Consider the following 21706-nt stretch of genomic DNA (forward strand, 5'->3'; position numbering starts at 1 on the left):
ACTTTTGCCTCCCTAGCAACAGTGTATATTGGTCAAGAAGCAGCACCCCCTAGTGCCTTTTTCCAATGGGTAATGGACACTAACACAGCCGATTTTGAGCAATTAGGGTTTAAATTGGGGAGGGGGAAAGTGGATTCTCCACCCCAGCTATCCCAGTTCCTTCCCATTGTTTTCACAACCTCTTAGATCAACAGCTCAATTTAGTTACATTCCCTATGTAACCCCATCCCCCAGCTCCATTATCGCAGTCACCTCAGCATAGATCAGCTCTTCCTTTCTGTCGGTCTCCATCCCTCACTCCGCCATGTTTCCTCCCTTATATGCATCATTCTGTCCCACTACGTTTGGCTGTAGTTGCTCTCCAAATGACTGAGGCTGCTATTTTGAAGGATGCTGCAGCAAAGGGTAGATATTTTAGTGGGGAGTTAATTTATCATTATTAGGGGGGTCATGCAAGTGGTAATAAAATGTTAGAAAGCTATTATCTCCCTGTCTCCCTGCCCCACACTGTTAGAGTTCTGTGAAGAGAAAAAGTTAGACTTGGATGCAATTGACTTTGCTTCAAATCCTTGCTCATACATGGCATAATTCCCCATCTGTAAAAGGGAAATAGCAGATAGCTACCTGTTAGAGGTGTTTTAAGAAAAGGTTATTTGTGCTCTGAGCCCTGGGAGGATGGTTGGTTGTAAACTTAGCAGATGCTGTGGAGCATTATTATTATTATTATTATTATTATTATTATTATTATTATTAATTTATTTATTTATATAGCGCAATCAATATTCATGGTGCTGTAAAGAACAAAATAAAACAGAATACAAAACACCCTGCCATATGGCTTACATTCTAAAATCACAATAATAAACAAACAGGGAGGGGAAAGGCCAACCAGCATGAGGGATAATAAAACTAATAATAAAAACTAGGAAGGTAATCTGTGACATGCAACCTGCCCTGTGCCCTCTAAGCTGCCCTCTGCCCTCAGATGCAGTGGAAGATGCTATCTCATCACCAGTGTTGATGAATCAGTCCAGTTGGCCTTGTACATGGAACGGAAGAGGGGACCATTTTGGCCTTTGCCTCAGGCAGTGAAGTGTTTTGGTCAAACCCTGATAACAGCTAGCCATGGCTGGGCTACTCTGTAAAAAAAAAGTAAGGTATCATCTAAAGAGGTGTAGGTTCTATACACTACATGCTTTTTTGCCATTTCTGTTTCTAAAGCTGCCTCCACAGACACCAACAAATTTGAGTTCAAAAAGTGGTTTGAGAATATAGCGCAGAAGTATATCAGACGGGAAACTGCACCACCACTGCACATATGGTAATACTTCCCCTACCTCCCCCAATTTCCCTTAAAGTCTTTGCGTGTCAAATCCCCAAACTCTTTCATGACTCAGGTGAGTCTAAAGACACGTTTCTCGTGCAACTGCAAAGTGCCAGCTTCTGAATAGGAAACAATGCATTTAGTATCTGTGTGGAAAATGCATATATGTTCCTTTTGTCCCTGGCCTAGAATTTTAATCTTTGTGTCAAGGAAACACAAACTCTGTACTTTAAATATAGTTATTTATTATTTTAAATATTGTAAGTATTTTGGCTGGAATTGGACAATGGAGAGAAGGTGTGTGTTTAGGTTGGTGGAAGATACAGGGATAAAAAGCAGTTTAAGAAATAGAAGTTTTTCTTGTGTCCGCTGAATGTTCTCGCCACACCATGGCCCACTAGTTTTCAGGCCTTTGGAGTCTGTCTATACTGTCTACTGCACCTTTTTGATTTTTTCCGCTCTCTGTAGAAGATCAGAAACTTTGTGTTTCTTACAGAAAGGAGGGTGAAAGAAAGCCAATTTCAGATCTTTCAAGATCAAGAGTAGCCAGTGTTTATTCAAATATTCTACTCCCCAACCCCCTTTCTATATAAAAAAACCCCAAACCCACACATTTAAGTCATCCTAATTGCATATACAGAAGACTAGTTAGTAAAATAAATAAATCAGCCTGACTGCATACACAAAATGCTAATTAGGACAGGATAGAATTTTATTTCTACCGCTGTAATTAACACTGGGTATCTTACAGTTTTAGAATTTGTACTTTAAATACAGCACTGCTACTGTTATATCTGATTTTAGTACTATTGGAAAATCCATCAGTAGTTCTTCTGGGAACTGGACTACTAGTTTCCACCTTTTCATTTGCAGTCCTCTGTTCTAAATTAGGTGAGAGCTGATCTCAGTTTTGCCCATCTCACTGCGAAAAGGTATGAGAGAACTTGATCCCTCTGGACAGGAATCAGCAGCAACGTGCCTGTGTGTTTTATAACTGCTGGTCTAGCATCTGTCAGAAGCTGATCTTAGCAGCAGGCAGCCTCTCGAACGGGGACAAGGTTGTGCCTGTCACAGCAGGCGAACAGGAGGCTGCAGCAAATGAAAGCTGACGAGGTATTTACTTCCACCAAGGGAGAGAACACGACAGATGTTCAAGGTGTTACGCAGTAGGGAGAATCAGCAAGAAGTGGGCAAGGCACAACTACAGAGAGCTCAGGGGAGGAATGCCTTGTCGACTTGCCGCTTGTCATTAGGCCCAAATCTTGACAATTGTATTTCTAGTCCACAGACTTTGAGATATAAAATAGATTTAGGTCTAGGTATGAAATGAGGTGCCTTCTGTTGGTGTAACAGTATGCAGACTTTTGAGTTGTACAGAGTTCTTCATCAAACACAGAATTAAGGCTGTCACCCGATTAAAAAAAAGTTAGTTGATTAATAAAATGTGTTTTAATCAATTCATTGGTCAATTACAACTGCAGCAGTTTTGCATGTGACTAAAACAATAGTTTTGAAGAAAGAATACTTCCTTTGTTTTTAAATGGAGCATGTGTATGTCACAGCAGGCTCTGGCTTAAAATGGTATTTCTTCCTGCGTGAGAGTGAAGGGTGCACACTTTTTCTAAGATGGTGGCTTCCTTCTGCAGTTTTTATATTAAAAATAATTAACTTGTTTTAAAAGGGAGTGCTGTTCAATTAATTAGGAATGCCTTTTAAGTTGAATAAAATTTGTTAATTGATTAATCAAGCTCATCAATAAATTAGAAGTTGCAGCCTTGGACAGAATTGATCTTTTGCTGAGTCTTAGGGCTCATCTACACCAAGCAGGATATTCCACTATGAAAGCAATATATAAAAGGAAGGAGTCACACTACTGCTTTATAGTGGTACTGAAGTGCACTGACAACTGTTGGGGCCCTTGACACATATACACCAAGCAGGATATAACACTATGAAAGCGGTATATGTTACGTGTCATGGGCCCCTACAGTTGTCAGTGCACTTCAATATCGCTATAAACAGTAGCGTGGCTCCTGCCTTTTATATACCGCTTTCATAGTGGAATATCCTGCTTGGTGTAGATGAGCCCTTAGTGTCAGAAACAGGAAGAAAGGGGGAGACCTCCAAGTGCATATTTTTTCCCTTGAGCTGAACACATTTTGAACTGAGTTTTTCCTTAGGAGCAATCTTGAGCAATGCATTTTAGTCCTAATCTGCTCATACTCTCATAAAATAATTTGTTTCATTGTCAGACATGGCTCGCGTAAAGTTGAGTGAGGATCAGAACTCTCACAAGATTAAAGATGATTAACTGAGTTTTAATCAAATACAATAGACCTGCGTACCTTTGAATACAGGTAAAATTATAGTCCTGAAGCAAACAAACATACTTTCTTTGGTTTTAAAGTATATTTGCATCGTAGCAGGGATAATCTTAGAAGAGAGAAGGGAGGAATGCCTCTTTCCAGGTGGCGCTTGCCATCTGCAATTGTTTTTTTTAATCAACATTTGCATTAAAATTTTATATAATCTGCTGCCTGATTAATCAAGGCACCTTTCTAGTCAATAAAAAGGTTTTTAAAAACTATTGATCTAATTGATTATCAATTAAGCACTACATCCCTAATAAAGAGGATGTCTTGCTAATGTGGCTGGTCTCCATGAGTTCCTTCCATTAACCAGATTTGAGTAACCTGATATCCTTACTGTACAATCCTATATATGTCTTCTCAGAAGTAAGCCCCATTGAGTTCAATTGATCTTACTCTTACGTATATGAGTATAAGATTGCATCCTTAGGCTGCCAGTTTGTGTTGCCAATTTTTGAAGCAGCCCTCTATAACTGCCTCTTTAACAGTTTGTTCTACAACAATTAACAATGGATCATGCTACAAGAAGCTTCACCTGCAGATTTCTATAAATAAAACTGTATTAAAGGAACAGGCTAGGCTGGTTTTACTCCCCTAGGTAGTAGACAACCCTAGCTTCTAGTTCAAGATCTTCTTTGAACTAAAGATCCTGACACCCAGCTAATGAGAGAGTGCAAGAAAAGAGTCATTCCAATAGCAGCCTATGCACAAAATACTTTGGCATGTCACACATGATACATCCATTAGTGGAAGTTCTACATTGCAACTACTCAAAGTGTTCTGTCCAACTTCAATGTCACTTGTATTCAGCAAAGTTGTGAATTGTAATTCCCAGCCTCTATTTGGGCCTTCTTTCTCCCCTCTGTCCTTCCCTAGCCAGCGTTAGATCTTGATCAGCTGTGTGTGTATGTGTGTGTGTAATATATTAGGGTGACCATATGAAAAGGAGGACAGGGTTCCTGTATCTTTAACAGGTGCATAGAAAAGGGGAATTCAGCAGGTGTCATTTGTATATATGGAGAACCTGGTGAAATTCCCTCTTTGCCACAACAGTTAAAGCTGCAGGAGCTATTCTAGAATGACCAGATTTAAAAGAGGGCAGGGCACCTGCAGCTTTAACTGCTGTGATGAAGAGGAAATTTCCCCAGATTCTCCATATATACAAAGGACACCTGCTGAAATTTCCTTTTCAGTACAACTGTTAAAGATACAGGAGCCCTGTCCTCCTTTTCATATGGTCACCCTAAATATATCCTTCTCAACTTGATTAGCACTTCAAGCTTTAAGTGCTTTAGTTTGTAGGCTAATCAACTAAAGCTTAGTCGATTAAGACTATAGATTAAAGTTTAGTTGATTAAACGGTGGGGGGCCAGTATTAATTTACAGAGAACAAACTTTTTTTAAAGACTCTTTTAGTCCTGAAGAGCTACTTTCAATAGTGAATTCTTATGGTGCCTTCTCCTATCATTACAACTATTTTTGTTTTTGACACCGCTGCTCTAAATAATTGTATAGAAGTATAGCTATACCATTTCCTCAAGTTGTTTAACCATGATGTTTATCCTCTTCGCTCTGATCTTTTTCCTTCGATCTTTCTTTCTACCGCATTGTGTAGTGGAGGGAATTTTAGCAGTGGCAGCTGTTCTATTCTTGCACGAGAAATTGCCACTGCTGATCTCCCCCCACCGCCATGTATTTAAACTAGACTAGTTATCTTAGTTACAACTCATATGAGTTTTAGTTACTAAATTTACATAAATTTGCATATAGAAAAATAGCAGCATACTTAGTTTTCAGATAATGCATGTATGTCACAGCAGGCATCATTTTAGAACAGTATTACTTTCCCTTTCTTGAACATACATTTTGTTCTACAATAATTTGGTTGTAGAATGTAAAATGTTTTTTTCTTTCTGTAATTTTTAGTATTCGTGTTAAAAACCAATTAAAAGAAATCTGCTGCCTGAATAATCAAAGGCACCTTTTTAACTGATTACATGTTTTTAAATTATGATCTAACAGACAACAGTGCAGTCCTGAAAACGTCTACCCAGAAATAAGTCCCGTTTAGTTCAATAGGGCTTACTCCCAGATATGTGGGCATAGGATTGCAGGCTTAATTGGCTAAACATTGCAACCCAAACATGAATATGTCAATTGCGTTTCTACATTTATATTCAAGGTGACTTTCAGTGTTCTATAACAACTGTTACAAATGACTTACAAATTCCCTCTTATACGTAACTGTTACTAGTTCAGGAGCTCGGTCCTCCTTTGCTTTTTCCTATATTTACCACATTTTAAATGATTATCATAGGTGGAGTGTAGCGTTTCACACTGACAAAAAATATTGACATTTTTGATCCTGCCCACTTGGCTTTGTGGTGTGTGCGCTACAGAAAATCTCTACCTTTTTACACCATATTTTAACACCATTTTCCTTTTTTGGTCCTCCCAACAAATAGGAGTGTCCTCTCCCCAGCTTTTTTGCCACTCTTTAGCCTCTCTCTGTGGTCCCAGAGATACTCCGCTGCATTCTGGGGTATCACCTGGGAACACATGTGTGGGCGAAAATGCCATTGGCAAGGAGCCACAACAGTCTTACCACCAGATTAAAAAGATGTCTGGACAAGCATGAATAAAGTGATGGCGTTATTGAAAACACCATTCGGTAATTTATCACATCACAGCCTCAGGATAAACATGATGCATGAAAAAGCGGACTTGAGGCCACAATCCATTCATCACACACTGTGGAAGACATCACCTGTTCAAGTATACTGTATCGGGCTTCTTTAGAGCTTTTTGAATCCTGAATAAGAGGAAGAAGTAAAAAGTCAGAAGGGCTATTGTTCATATGAAATTGCTAATTTATCCAAATATCTAGATTAAAAACGAGGTGGGGGACCATTGCTCGGGTGTCCATGTTATTAACTAAAGTACAAAGAATGTTGTGACACCCTAGAGACTAATTGGTTTACTGTGGCAATAATAGTCTGTTTCATCAGATGCATCTAATGAAGCAGGCCAATGGTTTTCAAATATCTTGCCTTTAAGGAGCCCTTTCCACATCAGCTTGTCTCCCAAGAGCTCCTGTGCATCTGTCATAGACCCTCGCTGTGTCACAGTTGCTGATGATTCGGAGGTGTATTCAAGAACACCATACATGCTCTGCCGCTATTTACCAAGGACAATCCCACTTTTGGTTAAAATCCCTGGGAATACACTATCCCTATTTTTGCCTTTCAGGGGGATGTTTTGTTAAAATGTTGTTGGTGCTTCTTTCCCAGAAGACACATTTATGAGCAGAACTGGCGGTATCTCATCTCAAGTGGGTACACATATAAATACCTGCACGTGAGCAGTAAAGGCATTGTGTAGTGCACAGCCTGCCATTTCACATACTGCAGATGTTGAGGTATAGTTTGGACTGTGATAGCCTATTACTGGTCTTGTATCTTTAACTAAAAGCACAAGTACCATTTGGGTGTAAAGGATAGGCTATTGCAGAGTAAACGAGTACACTTTAAAACAGAGAAGACTCTTCAGCATTATATAATGTAGGGCAAGACCTTGGACAATGATCTTTGGTATGAGAACAGGACTATTACCATCACGTCCCTATTTTCATCTGTGAAAAGTTGCAGGGTAAGACTATGGCACACTTTCAGTTCACACAGTGCATCTGCTGGGTCTGGTCTGTTGCTTCCAAGAGTTCACATACAAACCCCCAGGAGCACGGCCTGTCTCAAGACATTTTGCAGCCTAAGGCAGGCAAGATGCCCCATTCCCCCCATTCCATGTACAAAAGACAAGATTGGCAGTTGAATCATACTCCAATGTTGGCTTCCTTTACTGCACCTGAGGACAGCAGGGTAGCTTAGGGGGCACAGAGCAAGCTGTGTGGTACACACACAGCTTTGTCCTCCCACACCTTTCTGGCCCCCCAAATCTGCCACTTGAGGCAGCCATCTCACTGTGACTCATGATAGGGCCAGCCGTGTCCAGGAGCTATACCTTGCAGGGGGAAGATCTGTAATGGTTGCCAGATTGTCTGCCACTTCTCTGTTCTCACTGAAGAAACCCTGATAAGCTTCTGAGGAAACCCCAGTGTCCTAGAAACTTGGTGTGAATACCTCTGAAGAAGGCTATTGCCTAGGAAGACATTTGCCAAAACAAAACAGCTGTGGTGCCATCAAGGTGGGACTTTGGAGCTAACATCTAGGGCTTCACTCAGCAGAATGAGGACGAAGGGCCCCTAATGCAGTAGGGTTGGTTTATTATATTTTTAATTAGGCAAAGTAATACTTATTGCAATCTAAAGAGAAGGGTCCCCATAAACCATTAAGTCCAGAGTTAAATTTCCTAACTGCAACATTTGTTAAAATCATCAGTTAATCCCCAGGGTGTCTGCAGTATCGTGTGTGTGTGTGTGTTTGGTGCTAGAGATTAATCCAGCTACTCATCTGGGATTTTAATATATATACAAACATGTTAACCCTGTGGCAACCTACTGCTCATCTGCCTATGCTTGTTAGGCCATAGGGATGCAAATGAACACTTGCATATGTTTGTTGGACCAAATCTGTGCGTACAAGATCAAGGAAAATTAATCACAATGCATGCACATTTTAAAAAATACGTTGGGGATTTGCTGCTCATAGAATCTGATTTCAGTACTAGGGCTAACTCCTCAAGTATGTAACAAAAACATAAAGAAGAGTGTCTGGGCATGTGCAGAGTGCACCCTCATAGAGTAACTACAGCTTGTTCCTACACATTTAAGATTAAGGAGCAGGGTTTCCAAGATAGTACGGGCTCCTAGCTTAGCTTGTGCTCTGGCACCTCTCAGAAGTTAAGCACTTTGTGCATCATAATCCCAAAGTATGCTAATTTAAATGGGAAATAGGCCATTGCTAATTTGCATATGATTGTTAATCCAGAGGTATGCAAATAGAAATGTTCCTATTACTTAGCATTAAGGCTGAGCACACACACATAAAATAAAAATTAAGAAGTGGTATGGAAAGAGAAGGAGATCAAACCAAGGGCTCTAGGTTAACCATTATGCTAAGTAAACTGTGGAGCGGGACCTCTGTTTGGCATAATAATCATTTTTCCAGTGGGGAGGTATGGTCTGCCCTGCTCTGCACACTAGCCTCTTTTCATATTCTCTGCAGCTCAGAATATAATGGACGCTCTCATATGGAGGGCAGGGGGAGAGCTGTGTTCCCAGCTGGTGGAAAATTTAGGACACTGGTAGCCTGGCCAGCATGAGGAGACTGCAGAATGCCATCTGCGCCACAGAAAATATCATGGGGAAGACAAGATGAGGCTGATGGGAGTGAAGGAAGGCTTTCTTTCTTTTCAGCCAGACGTCTTGCTATCCCCGCAGTGCTGCAGGCCTCCATTGCTAGGTCAATTGAATTCTGACATGTCTTATGGGAGGCCTGGGTTTGTTTTCTGACCAGTGAAACTCTCTTTTTAGGGAAAAGACAATAGCTCAGAGGTAGAGGATATGTAGTTGGCTCCAGGTTTAGTTGCTGGGATCTCCTTTTAAAAGCACAGCTTTGCTCCTTATTTAACCATCATTTCTAACTTTCCTTTTAACAACAACAACAACAAAAATATTTGAAAAGTTTGTTATAAACGATTGATTTCTGTATATATCCCACCCTTCTTCCAATGTGTTGAAGGCAGAACACATGATTTCCTATCCCCATTGTTTTCATCACAATGTCCCTGTGAAGTAGGTTGTGCTGAACAATAGTAACTGGTCCAAAGGCACTTGGGTAAACTCCATTGCTGAATTGGGATTGGAGCTCAGGTCTCCCACTTTCAGGGCTAATATTCTAGATACTTGAGGACATTGTTCAATAGTTTTGCAGCTCATTCCATTAAGCAAAGATTTAAAATCAAACAGACAGCAGTAAAATTGATGTGCTGAAGTTAAACATTGCTAGAGGTCCACTGCTTCAAATCAGGATAAACTTAGCAGGAGGTCCCCTGCCTTTTTTGTTACAAGAAGAATTGTTACAAGAAGAATTGACAAAGCAAACAACAATAAATAAACCATGCATGCAATCATGTTAGTCCATTAGGGAGGGAAACCCAATAGGACTTGTTTAGTTTTATTAAACAACATTAATACATGTAGTCAACAATAATTAAATTTATTAAAACTACAACAGTGTTCTTGTTCTTTTAAATAGCTTAGAATGATTTAAATTCAGATCTCTGTAAGATCTTTGCCTCTACATAAAAGCAATAGCCTAGTCTGTTGGGGTACTCTGAATGCAAAAAGGCTACAAATGGTGGATAAGGGACGAAACACCCAGCTGCCTTACAAGGGGAGAGCTTGGATTTAGGATATTGGAGGTGCGAGAAGCTGAATTTTTATTTTAAGGCACAGATTGTGAGGCCGCATCCCTTTTATCCTCGCAACAACCCTATGAAGTAGGTTATGTTGATAGACAGTGTCACTCCGTGAGCTTCATGGCTGAGCAGGATTTGAAGCAAGGCTTACAATCTAGGCCCAGCATCCTAACTATTACATCACACTGGTTGACCTTGGTGGAGGAGAGACAGGTAGCGAGTAAGGAAACTAGAAAGCCGGGCAGAAGGGGATTCTAATGTGTCAGAACAGGTGAGTTGGGGGCCCAGGAGTCTTGACCTTGGGTTGGGAGGAGGGCAGGTGAGGTGGGTGGGTGGCTTTCACAGCCATGCCTTTCTCTACTTCATCACATGCCCATCTTCAGTGCCTCCTCCTCCTCACACCACCTCTGTCTGTTTCTCCTACCCCTACCCCCTTTTCATCTCCATCCATTGCTCCTACCCCTATCCCTCCCTTTACCCCACTGCCCACCAAACCCGGGCCCCATAGGCGCCCGCCGCCTGCCGCAGCCAGCATCAGACTCCTCTGCCACCTCCTGGTACCTGCATGACTACAATGCCAACGCGGCCCCCTGGAAGCATGAGTAGGATGCCTGGAATGCAGGGAATTGGTGAGTAGGCTCCCCACATCACCCCCATTATATTCACTCTTGCAGTTCAGTCCTACCTTGTGGCTTGCCCTCCTCGCAAAACTCTCGCAGCTCCCTCCTCCAGTAGCTACAGTTGCCAGGTTCCTTTCTAGTAGCGGTCCTGTCCTGACAGACTATGTCGGATTTCCTCTCCCTGCTACTGCCACCACCTTTGGGGAAACTGCTCCTTCACTGGGCAATCCCCTCACCTATGGCGTTTCTTCTTCAGAGCAAATGTTTAGGTTTCTGGGCCTAAAGTCCTCTCTTCTACAAGCTGACCCTTTCCCGCAGCCACCAATTCTGTTAGAATACTTTAAAACCTCCTAGTAGCTGGTATAAGAGGCTTAGGTGTGACATGGCCACCAACACAAGTTGAACAATTAAACAAATAACTTATTAAAGGGATATTTGGTTCATAAGGGATTACTAATATTTACTTTGGGTTTTCAAAATACTGCTTAGTGACCATTCTTTAGGACTCAAGACACCGTTGCTATTATAAGCCTCTTAATAACTTCTTTTACCTCAGGCCAAATTCCCTAAACCTCCATCTCCACCAAATGTGGCCCCTTCAACCAACTCCTGGGTACAGTCCCCCTCTGTTAGCAAAGCTGCTCTCGTATGTCTGGGTACTTCGACAGTTTATCTGGGTTTTTACTGCCTGCTTGTGTAACCCTCCTCTAACAAGCTCTTAGGGCAGTGTCTTGGCATAACACAGCCATCTGCTCCCCTACTCCTGATCTTCACCAGCCAACTAAGGTTATCCCAGAGAAAAAGAGTATCTACTGACTTTCTCCTCAGCCCTTCTAAAAACACCGTATCAACCAGCAGACCTCCTCCCTCTCTCTCCACAGACTAACTCTCACTGACTCCTGTCTACTGTCATGCCTTAACTGTCATTTCCCAACTGCTAGGGTGACCATATAGAAAGGAGGACAGGGCTCCTGTATCTTGAACAGTTGTATAGAAAAGGGGATTTCAGCAGGTGTGATTTGTATCATGCATGCAGCACCTGCTGAAATTCCCTCTTCATCACAACAGTTAAAGCTGCAGGAGCCCTGCTTCATTAGCTAGCATGACCAGTTACAAAAGAGGGCAGGGATCCTGCAGCTTTAACTGTTGTGATGAAGAGGGAATTTCACCAGGTGCTGGAGGCATAGCAATGACACCTGCTGAAATCCCCTTTTCTATACAACTGTTAAAGATACAGGAGCCCTGTCCTCCTTTCCATATGTTCACCTTACAACTGCTCTTTTTCACCTAACAAGAATCCCTAGCTAGTCAGAATGCATTTTACATGCTCCATGTAACAACATTCAAAAGGACTGTCTACTACACAGGCCTTTGACCATTACAAAAGAAGGCCTCAGGCCTACTCAGATACACTGGAGCCACACAAGACGCCACACAAAATAATTACCACAGAACGATAATAGGCATTTAGTCACACAAACTGAGAGGAGGAAGGAACCATAGCGTTCTACCAGTTGTAAGGCGGGAGCAATTTTGTGAAAGACTAAGAAAGGAATGGAAACATTAGAAAAACAGCCATTTTGGGTCTGCCCCTACACATGCAGGAGAATGAGGTAGTAGAATGGACTGTGCTACTTCAGACTAGAAAGTAAGTTTAAATTTTGGATTCTCCATATATATGTGTATTGTAAAGTTTTAGTTTTGCAAATTTTTGACAAGGAACAGTAAAAAATGTGATCCATCTATAATCTAAAAGGGCACTGTCTATTCTACCACTTTATGCATTGTATTTCATTCTGTGTGTGTAGACCAATCCTGTAAGAGTTACCCTGCATGAAGTAAAACTCTTTAGTAAAACTCCATTCTTCTATTTCTGTCATTTGACAAAATTTGCAACAGAAAATATTACAAGTACCTGTATAACCTACACACTCTTCTGCAGGGCAAATGGCTTTGGAAGAATGAGATCTACCAGGAAATGGTATGGGGTAAAAACGAAAAACCAGCATAAAACCCAAAAAGAATGCAGAAAGAGAAACTAGCTCTCAAAAGTGCCAACAATTAAAATTTAATGCACTGTAATGCGTTTTGGAATAATAAGTTCATTTTTCAGGAGCAATTTACAAAGAATTACAAAATGAAATATTCACTATAAACGTGAACAAAAATCTATAAGTATCTTACTATTTGTAAGAAAAGTTTTCAATTTTACATTCTTTCTCTTTAAGATGTGTTATTAAAAATTGCCACCTGAAGATTGTTAGTAATTATATGAGAAATACTCCTCTCCTACATTTAGTTTTCTTCATTGTGCAAGAAAGATAGCTGCTAGTTCTGCAAATTACTTCAGCTTGTTCTCAGAATTTGAAAGTCTAAACTACTTGAGTTTCGAAGTATTCATTTATAATGGTTCACAATATTTTTGTTGTCCTCCCATTTCTATTAAAGTTGTTTTCATATAAATGTGTTTAAATAACAGGCTTTACTAGTTACATTGTATATGTTGGTGTTTTTTTTTACTAATTTTAAACAAATTTGTTTAGATTTTTGTACATATTTATAGTTGATTTTATTCATCTTGTAATTCTTTATAGACTGCTCCTGAAGAAGAAACTTACTATTGCAAAACACATTGGGTGGCATTCAATTCTAATTGTTGTTACTTTTGAGAACTATTTTCTCTTTCTACATTCTTTATGGGGGGGAACCCACCCCAGTGCCATTTCCTGATCAAATTAACAGCCCCACACAGGTGGTTTGAAATAATAGAAACCATGCAGAGTGATAGAAAATCTGCATCATCTAGCTGAACTCCAAAGATTCCCATGGGGAAGAAGACAGGGCTTTAGCTCCCTTTCGCCCTCTGTATGACCAGGAGAAGCAAAATAAATTTGCACCCCCAAAATGCAAATATGCTTATATTTAGTAGAGTAACCATATGAAAAGGAGGACAGGGCATAGAAAAGGGAATTTCAGCAGGTGTCATTTGTATATATGGAGAACCTGGTGAAATTTCCTCTTCATCACCACAGTTAAAGGTGCAGGAGCTATACTAGAGTGACCAGATTTAAAAGAGGTCTGGGCTCCTGCAGCTTTAACTGTGGTGATAAAGAGGAAATTTCACCAGGTTCTCCATATATACAAATGACACCTGCTGAAATTCCCTTTTCAATACAACTGTTAAAGATACAGGAGCCCTGTCCTCCTTTTCATATGGTCACCCTATATTTAGAAGATACTGATCCGCTTCACCTGATCAAATAACCCATGGTTAACAAGCTAGGAGCTGTTTGTGAGCGGATGGGAGTGAGCGAATATGCTGGTTCCCACCTGCTCATAGAATAGTAGAGTTGGAAGGGGCCTAAGGCCATCAAATCCAACCCCCTGCTCAGTGCAGGAATCCACCCTAAAGCATCCATGACAGATGGTTGTCCAGCTGCCTCTTGAAGGCCTCTGGTGTAGGAGAGCCCACAACCTCCCTAGGTAACTGGTTCAATTGTCGTACTGCTCTAACAGTCAAGAAGTTTTTCCTGACGTCCAGCCAGAAACTGGCTTCCTGTAACTTGAGCCCATTATTCCTCACTGGCTTCTGGTTTCCAAAACAACTCCGGAACACCCCCGGTCCTAGGTTATTATTGTGTCATCCAAGCACGGCACTCTGGGTTGTTTAGGGCTATGCGATCCAGAATTGGAACCCGTAATTTGTTGTTGGGTGAAAATAACACTTTCTCCAAGCTCTGGTGGGTATCTCATTCAAAAACAAAACAAAAACAAAGAGATTTCCCATTTATCTGGAGCCTACCTCCTGATTATTATCTTCCATTGACCAACCATCCTGGACAATTAACCCACAATGTATAGCAATGCAATGCTGATACATTGCCAGCGCTGTCTTTTTTTCCCCTTTAAAAATAACAGAGTTCATCGTGCTTAACAGACTAACATAAGCCAAGAAGACAAGATCCCTGCCCCAGAGAGCTCACAATCTAAAATTTGATAGCGAGGGAGCCATCAAAGGGAAAGGGAGAGGCAAGAGCAAGAAAGGATGGATCAGCAAATAGAGCTAGTGTTCTTAAACATGCAGCATGATTCTGTGCATTAGTCCTGTTGTTCAGTGAGACATTTCTAGTAAGTGTGCACAGGATTGTAGCATTACTTTCAGTCAGGGATGAGCATTAAAGTATTCAACCACCCCCTTCCAAAACTGCTCCCCATTGCTACAGAATTGGCCTGCTTTGGTGGGTGGGTGGGGACTCTTCATTTCTATTCCTCTCCTTCATCTTTCATAGGCACATACATACCCTCCCAACACTTCCCAGTCTCCCATGTGCTTGTGGCTTTATTTCATTATTATCTGTTTTCATTTTCAGGGCAAATATTGCACCTGTCCACAGAAGGGAACACGATGGGGGAGGGGCCCATAGCTCTGGGCTTGTGGGTTGGTGTAAGGGTGGGAGATGCACTCCAAAGTGCCCAAAAGAGGAAGGAATATTGCTCAGAAGACGAAGCTAGAGGATGAGCATCACTTGGGTAGTAAATAGGGATGGTGTGAAGTGAGGGTGAGGGAATGAGGTGTACTTAGGAGGTGTTGTAAGGCTTGAAGCACACAAGGAAATGGGGTCACGTAGGGGAATGGTTGGATTGAGGCATAGGGATAGATGGGGACTTAGCACAAAGGATAAGTATATTTGAACTGCAAAGGGGCTTTTCCATTCCTGATTGTGGGCTGGACTCTCCTCGTGTTCTCCTCAGAGATGGGCTGCACCAATATTTGATTCCAATTAATGCCCCATTTCATACATCTTGTAGGGTCCACCCTGTATTCTCGTAACGCCCCGACCGCGTGAGCCAGGTACGTAACTCACTCCACACACCTCAGTCTACTTGTTTTGCTCCCCTGGGGAGACATTTTTTTTATTTTTCACTGGCAGCTGGGCATAGACGTTTGGATGAGGCCGACATATCTGTGACCTTACCCCAGCGTCTGATGCATGGGGTTGGGAGGAGCGGAGGAGGGGATCAGGCAGAATTCCTTATAGCAGCCATGTAAATAAGATCACAAAAAATATTAGCCTGTCTAATTTCCTGTGTTAGCCATTTGTACCCTTGAAGAAACAAAAGCTCCAGCTTATATAAAGGTTCCATGCATGGTTGCTTGGACATAATTCTTAACTCGCCACAGGTGACTAGATGAGGCTTCTTAGGATTGGCTACACAGTCTCCCATTCTCAGCATCTTGGTCTCTACTTAAGCTGTCCAGTGGGACTGGTGCAAATCCTGTGGGTGAACTCCTCTCCCTCTTTGTACGTTCTGATATTCTTTTGCGTGCAAAGAAGTCACAAGTGTCATTCCCTTTTCCACATGCAAATTGTCCTACATATGGAAAGGAGACCAGTGCATCACAACTGTTTGCACATGTGAAGCCTTGTAAGTGCAAAGGAGACAAAGGTGCACCTTGTTCTGGTTGCAATAGCAAAGTGTGTGTTAGAGAGGGAGAAAAGAGAGAGAGAGAGAGAGAGTATGAGGGAAGGTAAGTGTGAAACTGGGCTCCTGGTTTCATGTTCAAATCTTACTGCATGCCAGGGAAGCTTTGCTCTCCATCTGCACATGCAAAACCTGGACGAGCAAATGAATGTGACAAATGCAATAAAATGGTTTGCACATCTGCATTTGTACTTGGTTGCCTGCTTGCAGGTGAACCTATTTCTGCACATTGAAAATGTGGTAAATGTGCAACCGCTGCTTAGTTGCATATGGTTAAAAAGACTTGCATATGCAAATAGCAGAGATAAGCTCCTTGCGTCTTAAGTTTTGCTTTGCTCAACTGACTTCTGTGCAGGAAATTCCATCTGATGTGAAGTGTTCCTTAGAACATTCAAACTACCCTGTACAAGTGCTGCCTGTGCAGTTACAAAGTGCACCAGGCAGCACAGGGAATGTGCACTGTTTGCACGTGCTGTTTTTCCTTTTCCCTCCTGCCGTGTGCAAAAGAAGGGGCAGTGGACCAGCAATGCCTTGCAAAGTGAAACACCTTTCTTGTGCACGCAAAGGATGTGAATGTTTCCACTTTGCTGCTTGCACAAGCTGTCCTGCTTAGCATTTCCAGCGCAGTGTGATCAGGTCTCCGTGTCTTTCTTTGTCCCCAGCTCTGATTACCGCCTGAGACTGGCTGGGCATGTGAACTCCAGCACCTCCCGGAGGCAGGTCAGCCCTGCTCAATGCTTTCAATCCAATCTCAGTGTGTTGTGGCTTTTCCTGCTGGGGTGGGGGCAGCCTGGCGGATGGGAAAGGAGGTCTCTGGGTATCTCAATCTGTAATAATGTCCGTTTTCTCCACTCTGCTGGGATAGCTGAGTTGAGGGCACCTGTTCACTGCAGAGACCCTTTCTGTAGCAGTGCTGAAATGCAGCTACCTCTGGCATGGAGGAGCTCTTCCACATGGAGATATGCCTTAATCACGTCTGAGAGAGAGAGACCTGGAGGCTTCCTTGGGCTATGAAACTGGGCCTTGCTTTGAGAGAGATTTAGTGCGATACTCTGGTGGAAAAGCTGGTGCCTCGGTGTTACATGCTATGAACGTTGAATAACATGCAGTTCTGATCATAAGAGCATGCCATGTACAGAGCACATGTGATGACTTGTTATCTGCATGCATAACATACATTACGTGGTATGTCGGATGCCACATGGGCCAGCAAAGAGCATGCTGGCACATGTGGCAGCATGCTTTCTATGCGCATGTTATGCAACATACTTTAAGACAAGGTGGGCAACTTGTGGCCCTCCAGCCTAAAACTCCCATCACCCTCACAGCATAGCCAATGGTGAGGGTTGATGGGAGTTGTAGGCTCTTAAGAGATCCTACGCCAACACACATTGTGGTGCATAAATATACAGTGCCTCTGTTGATATGCTGCAGACATGTCATGCCACTTACAACTTGCTGTATTTATTGCACATTAGGTGGTATTTATATGCTATCTATCTGTCTACCTATATGTATCTCCCATGTATAACTGTTCCACATAGTACTCGCAATACACCACGTAACCACATTCATGGCTTCTGTGTTAACATATTACCAACACATATCACATGCATATTGACAGCTAACTCCACACGCTATGGTGTGTGCTTGACACATATGATGACATATTAGCTGCATGCATAGTCTGCAATGTACAGAGGTGTCATTTTTACATGTTGGTCCATCAGACAACAGGCTGATTCCATGTATAATATTACTGCACACAAGTTCATATAAATATCTGCTGTCCACATGCAGAATCTAATATCACATTACTCTACCTGACACATTGAATACATGCTACCAACATACACAGTCTGTTTTGACCTTTAACGCCATGTATACGTATGTGATTATATGTTGTTCAGCTGCGAGAGCGAGGTGTCCATTATGACATTTTACTCTGATGCACATCAGTGACATGTAAGTATTTATTTTATTTATTTATTTGGAAGATTCACACCTCACTTTTTTCATGGAGACTCAAAGTATGCATTCTTGTGTGCACTCTTACTCTGCAGCCCCCTTTTCCCTCTGGAAGCTGCTGTGACCGCACCACATGTAGTGTTGATATTCTGCCCGTTGGTGCCATGGGCAATGCCACCAGGGCACTTTTCCGCACACTGATTGTGTCTTATGCACACATGGTACACTAAACACCTAATGTGAGCAGGTCATAACATGCTCAAGTCCCATGCCTCGTCTCATCTGGCCTATCATGAGAGGGTTGCAAGCATGACATGTACATTTTTGCTTGTATTGCATGCCTGGCTTTGTGGGGCACACATATATGAGCACGTAAAGGGTGGCATGAAGGATCTCCCCATTCTAGGAAGATAGAGAAGAGACGTGGGAAGGGAGTCGGGGGTGAAAAGGAATCCCACATAGCTGCCAAGGTCCTGTGTCCTCCTGCACACATGCACCCGATTCCCTCCCCACAGCTCTCCTCTGTCGTCCTAGATAGGTACCAGCTTCAGAGGAGGACTGCAGCGGGGAAGGAAAGGGTTTCATCCCCCCTCCATGCCTGCTGTGGTCCCAATAATTATCAGCCCTCACCTTAACACTATCTGCATTTAAAAACAACAACAACAACAACCCTGCAAATTAAATGCAAAGATGCATTTAACATCAGGCCTAGTTTGGCTCCCAGTGAGTTCAGATCCAGGTAACAGCTCCTGCTCTTCTTTATGCTACACTGGCTCTCTGTTTCGCAATCTAGTGAGGTGTGTATTCTGATTGGCCAGAAACATAGAATGCCAGAGAGGACTGTACCATTTGCTTTTTTAAAAAAGCAAAACAAAACAGAGTGGATCACTGTTGGTGTTATGTATGTGAAGCCCTTTCAGATGGTAGTGGGAGTTCCACCCACCCCGCCACATATATAATGCTTTTTGTACATACAAAATGGGCATACCTGGAGAAAGTTCTTCCCCGACATGCTAGTTTTGTATATACTGAGATCATTTTTAAATGGTGCAGTCCAGAAATAGCTACATAAGGTAAAGCTTCATCTTATGTGCCTTTTAGCTTGGAGAGCTTCTTCGTTTATGCTTCCTTTGGCAAACCACATGCTTTGAGAACTGTGGTACTAGAAGGAATTGGTAAGGGAGAAACTGCAAAACGTATCTCTCACTTACGTAATAGTGGTGAGAGAGCCGGTGAGATGCAAGCCTAGAGACCATGACCAAAAAACTCTGGGTTCAGTCATGAAGCTCAGTGGGTGCCCTTGATGCAGCTGTACTTCCTCAGCTACCTGCCCCAGAGGGCTGTTGTGAGGATAAAAGGGTGAAGTGACCATCTCTGTCACTCTGAGCTCCTTGGAGGAAGGGTGGGATAAACATGCAACATATTGAAGTTGCAGCGAGGTCCGCAAGCTCTAAATTATTATTATTAGGCTAGTTGCTTGGAGTGGTATGGGTTGGGAGAGGTCAGGGGGCCTTTTCATAAAGTTCATGGATCTCTAAGTTAAGATTATTGGGCACCACAGTTTTAAATTCAATTGTGGAGTGTGGGTCAGCCCATTTCCAAACCTGTTGCCCCATAGCTTTCACCTGCCCAACGCATTTTTCACCTGTGATGGCAGCAGCTGGGCACCCCAGTACCAGGCGAATTCCCCACCCCACCCCTCTTCTCCAGGGGTACTCTGCTGTCTGCATGGGCATGCTAAAGAAGCATGGCAGCTGAAACTGGGGTGCCAGAAGCTGCTTCTGTCACCAGAGAGATGTGACTACACCGTGGCAGTGAGAAGGAGAAGGCAAGGAAGAGATAGTGCACTGATATTTTCAGGTTCGGCATGGAGGGCCGTGCTTGATACTGCTTGTTGAAGGGGAGGTACTGATTTGGAAATCAGCCAGGGATGGAGGTGGTCAGAGAAATAGGCAACGACACAGGGACAGTTAATCTGGCAGCTCAGTCTAGGCCCAATGAACCAGACAAGGGTTAGCACTGTTGGTTCATTGTGTCACCTGACACCTGCTAAGCTGGTAGCTGCAATACTGTCCCCTAGTTATTTGGAGCACTCGCACTGGGGGAAGGCCATAGTTCACAGGTAGAGCACAAGCTTTGCATACAGAGGGCCTCAGCTTCAATTCCTGACATTTGCAATTACAAAAATCTCAAGTAGCCGGGCTGGAAAAGAGCTGTGCCCTGAAACCTTGGAAAACTGCCACCAATCAGAGTATACGATGGCTGTGCCTGAACATTTGTCAGTGGCTTCATAAACCATAGCCTTCACAAACTCCGGCTTAATATCATTTAACAAACCAGGATCTGGATTATGATGATGCTTTGCTAACCAGAATGAAGCCAGAGTTCCCTGGTTCAGACCTAAAAGGGTCCTATGGCTTAATGCAAGCCAGGATCAATTTGCGAAACTAATGTGTGTTGGGGAGAGGGGAAGGGAGGAGCACACAGCCATGACATTTGTCCATAACTTCATAAACTATGATTTAGGGAGCCACCAGTGACTGTCCAGTCACAGCCAGTACTGAGCTAAGTGGAACATGTTTGAGTCAGTATAAGTCATATGGAGCACAGCAGAAAGTAGTCCACTTCCTCTTAACATGCTACTAGGGTTGCAGAGCCAGGTGCCATTTACCAGACTCCCTGCTCTAAAACACTTAGTGCCCTATAGCAGCCTTCCTCCCCCTGGTCCCCTCCAGATGTATTGGACTACACCTCCCAGAATCCCCCAGCTGGGAGATTCTGAGAGTTGTAGTCCAGCCTATTTGGAGGGCATCAGGTGGGCTGCCCTACAGAGTCTTAGGTTGACCTGTTTCCTCTTAATTCATTCAACCCTTTCTCTCTCTCTCTCTCTTTCCTCACAGCGCCCCCCACAGGCTATGAGAAGTCCCACAGCCTGAACAGCATTGCTGGACTGCGCCCGACTCCAGCACCCACTCCCTTTGGCTCGCCTGGTTCCGTCCGACGCCCTCGCTCGCCCATCCCTTCCATCCTATAGAGACACACCAGAGATGCTTGGGGTTAGCTTGTATGTTTGTTTCTTTTTAAAAAAAATTAAAAGAGAAAAAAAATAAGGTAATGCCAAAAAAATAAGGCAAAGGAAAAAGAAAACAAAAGCAGCCAAACGCACTGGAATAAATGAAACGCAGGAGGTATTTGAAAAGTGATGTTGCACTAAAGATTGCACTTTCTGGAGTGTCCATGAGAATCCTGAAGCCTTCTGTCCCTATGGCTATGGATCAGGAGTGGGGCATAAGAGTTTATTGAGGGGGAAGGATGAGGGGGAGGGCTGGCTTGCTCTGAAAATCCAAATACTCCAAAAAGCAGGAGAGGGAGGTCAGTGAGAGACACTGCAGGAAAGGCCCCAAGGCCCTCCTGTCTAAGTTACCTGAATTTATTTTCCTCTTCAACCTCACCAGACTGCACGATATTTCTCTGGCCCTGGCTTTGCGCTTTATCTCCCTCCGTTTAACGCTCTTTTCCTTCTCAACATCTTACTCAGGACTGTAACGAGCCATAGAGCTTAGTGA

At 42.8% G+C, this 21706-nt stretch overlaps 1 protein-coding gene across 3 annotated transcripts in view; it reads left to right on the plus strand.

Annotated features, from left to right (window-relative positions):
• LOC134406123 (potassium voltage-gated channel subfamily C member 1-like) overlaps positions 1-21506 on the plus strand; it is a 47331-nt gene extending 25825 nt beyond the window's left edge. Inside the window, exons 4-5 of one of the 3 annotated variants that reach the window (XM_063137401.1) lie at positions 16835-16892; positions 21041-21506. In XM_063137401.1, the coding sequence (XP_062993471.1) occupies positions 16835-16851 (17 nt within the window). In that variant the 3' untranslated portion in view covers positions 16852-16892; positions 21041-21506. Of the gene's footprint in view, positions 1-10576; positions 10687-15497; positions 15541-16834; positions 17469-21040 lie in introns of those variants that run through there. The other 2 variants (XM_063137400.1, XM_063137399.1) reach the window with 2 other exon arrangements.
• Positions 21507-21706: the final 200 nt, after the last annotated feature.

This window comes from Elgaria multicarinata, chromosome 11 (assembly GCF_023053635.1).
Source record: "Elgaria multicarinata webbii isolate HBS135686 ecotype San Diego chromosome 11, rElgMul1.1.pri, whole genome shotgun sequence".
Taxonomy (NCBI): domain Eukaryota; kingdom Metazoa; phylum Chordata; class Lepidosauria; order Squamata; family Anguidae; genus Elgaria; species Elgaria multicarinata.